This window comes from Carex rostrata, chromosome 32 (assembly GCF_964058835.1).
Source record: "Carex rostrata chromosome 32, lpCarRost1.2, whole genome shotgun sequence".
In the NCBI taxonomy this organism is placed as follows: domain Eukaryota; kingdom Viridiplantae; phylum Streptophyta; class Magnoliopsida; order Poales; family Cyperaceae; genus Carex; species Carex rostrata.
Genome location: NC_135949.1, coordinates 395,712 through 398,444, shown reverse-complemented (window position 1 = coordinate 398,444; position 2,733 = coordinate 395,712). Strand labels below are relative to the sequence as shown.

The window sequence follows — 2,733 nt, the reverse complement described above, 5'->3', positions numbered from 1 at the left end:
TGGCCAATTTAATATTCTAAACCATATATGCAATGCAAGTTGCATTTTGATATATAGCACCTAATTGATTAAGCTTCACCAACAAATCTAATTTCTCTGGCGTACGTACCATTGTTGTCGCTCGCTATATGAACACGTAACTAAGTCAACTGCCGAATCAACTTTTGACACACACACACACACACACACACATAAATATCAATTTTACGTGACAATTGCCCCGTCATAAATTAGTAATATTATTTGTGTATATCTTATCTTATCATTATAACATCATCATGTCTGAGATGACTATTTGCGTCAAGATAGAAGCATTATCTTAGAATCTTCAAAGAGAACTTATCCAAACTCTCAAATGAAATATTTTCATATCCTTCATATATATATTTCAACCACCCCCAAAACAAAACAAATCCAAACTGGTTACTTATCATTTGCCCAACAAGGCCTCAGCCTCAGCACAACAACCAAATAAAGCTAATTAATTGTACGAGAATGCAACACAACAGCACAGCACAGCACAGTAACAAAAGCTAATATATTCTTTTCATATACGCATAATATGTATTTACAACGCTAATAGAATTGTACCAGAACGAACCAACCAACAAACAAACACACACGAAAAATTGCAAACCCACTGGAGACCGGTACTCGCTACTTACTGGCAGGACAGACTGACAGACAGACAGTTCAACAAACCATTACCATTTACCAACCAACACAACTTTTCCTATCTTAAAAATAGACACTGGTAAAGAAAAGAAAAGAAAAGAAAAGAAAAGAACACGAAACAGGCGCGCGCACTCAAGAAACCTGTGAAGGCTTCACGGGTTTCGGAGCCTCTGTGTTCGTCAGCGCTACGCTGCTCACCGCCTGGTGATGATAAGCAGTAGGCATCATGCTGGTATAATACACCGCCCGACCAGTATTATCATATCCTGCTGCAACATGCCCCGCACCGTACCCACTTGTCATCTCACCTCCTCCTCCTCCTCCTCCTCCTCCTCCGCCTGAATGATTCGGTGCAGGAGGCGCCATAGCATACACAAATGACGCTGTGCCAGGTGGCCCCGTCGCATAGTAGCCGTGTGGAGCATGGGATATCACATACACTGGCTGGTGGTCCCCACCGGCAATGGATTGGAACCTAGGCATGTATCCAGTTGGAGCGGCCATGGTCGGCTGAGGCACAGCTGTGGCAGGAGGGGCCTGTGGAGGAGGTTGTTGTTGTACCGATTGTACTGGCGTTGGTGCCGGTACCGGCGGCTTCTCTTGAGTCATTGGGAGGAAGGCTCTATTTGCTAGGGTTTCTTCAGTTCCATTCTTTGGCATTGTAGTAGCCACGGCTTGGGGCTGAGTCTGGGTTTGAATCTGAGGCTGAGGCTGAGATTGGGATTGCAGCTGGGGCTGGTTATCAGTAACCTGGAGTTTCTCCAGTTCTTGAATTTGTCTTTGGATCTCAGGTGGAGATCCACCTGGGGACGGGTCCGACCCGATTTGATGATCCTCCTTAGCAGGAACCTCAACTGGGGCACTATCACGTGGGACCGGTTGGTCAGGCGGCATTGGATCCTTGACTTTGACAGCAGGAGGCGGCATAAATCCATTGTCCAGCCCGAAGAGATAATCCGGACTGGTCTGACCATTAGACGCCGGAGAAGAAGAGACCGGGACTGGAGGAGGTAGTGGCGGAATGGAATTGAGAGCATCAACGAACCAGTGACGTTCCTGTCTCGGCTCGAGGAGTGCGGGTGAAGGAGGCGGAGGGTTGATCGGGAAGACAAAAACTCTGAGGCGAGGAGTGGATCGGGATGAGTTGGAAGAACGGTGAAGATGGAGGCGATCAAACTCAAGAACCATGTGTTCAAGATCCTCATCGTTGGTGACAGAGATGAGCGCATCAAGATCCTCACCTGGAAGCTGGTACTTGATGCAAACGTCGTCTGAGCCGGAGATGGAGGCAATCTTGGAGTGGAAGTCGGCAAAGCGCATGGAGCGGTCAATGGAGAGGATCTTGGTTTCGCCATTGACATAAGCGAGCTGGTTGTCATGCGGTCGAAGCTGGATCCGGCCGCAATAGCTGATCATGAGCTTGACCTTTCCGGCGACGGAGGTGGGAGGAGGGACTTCATCGGAGACAGGGTGGTGGTGGTGGTGGCTGCCGTTGTCAGAGTCGATCTCGCGAGATCTGGGAGAGGAGTCGCCGGAGTCGGGGTAGGAGGAGTAAGGGTAGCTCTCCATCTCCGGGTTTTCTTGAATTTGTCTATTTTAATTGAATTTCGGAGAGAGAGGAGAAGAGAGGAGAGACTGCGGTGCGGAGTGAAAAGGAAGGAGGGTTTTGAGGGATTTATGAGAGTTTGGTGGGAAACGGAAAGAGACGCTGGGAACGAGATTTCGGTAATGGATCTTCTGCAATTTACAATTTTAGTAAAATTATCCAACTGGCTGGCAGTATGACAAAAATAATGTTACATTGGAAGAACACCTCTTCATGCCCAGCCTAGTAAATTCATTTTATTTCTAAGTTTATATGTTCCAAACATCACTAATAATAGTAAGAATTGATAATAAAAATTTCAAATAAATAATAAATTCTCTTTAGATTTTATATATAGACTATTATTTGTAAACCCTAAATTCTCTTTAGATTTTATCTATAGACTATTATTAATATCTTTGCAAATATAAAAAGTTAACAATTATATTAATCATTGTATTTAATGTTTTCTC

The 2,733-nt window shown here is 45.2% G+C and overlaps 1 protein-coding gene across 1 annotated transcript; it reads right to left on the bottom strand.

The window, feature by feature from the left end:
• Positions 1-529: 529 nt before the first annotated feature.
• On the bottom strand, positions 530-2,307 carry LOC144548039 (uncharacterized). Its single transcript, XM_078296723.1, has one exon. The coding sequence runs from the start codon at positions 2,242-2,244 to the stop codon at positions 808-810; it is 1,437 nt and encodes a 478-aa protein (XP_078152849.1). The 5' UTR covers positions 2,245-2,307; the 3' UTR covers positions 530-807.
• Between the last annotated feature and the right edge of the window lie 426 nt (positions 2,308-2,733).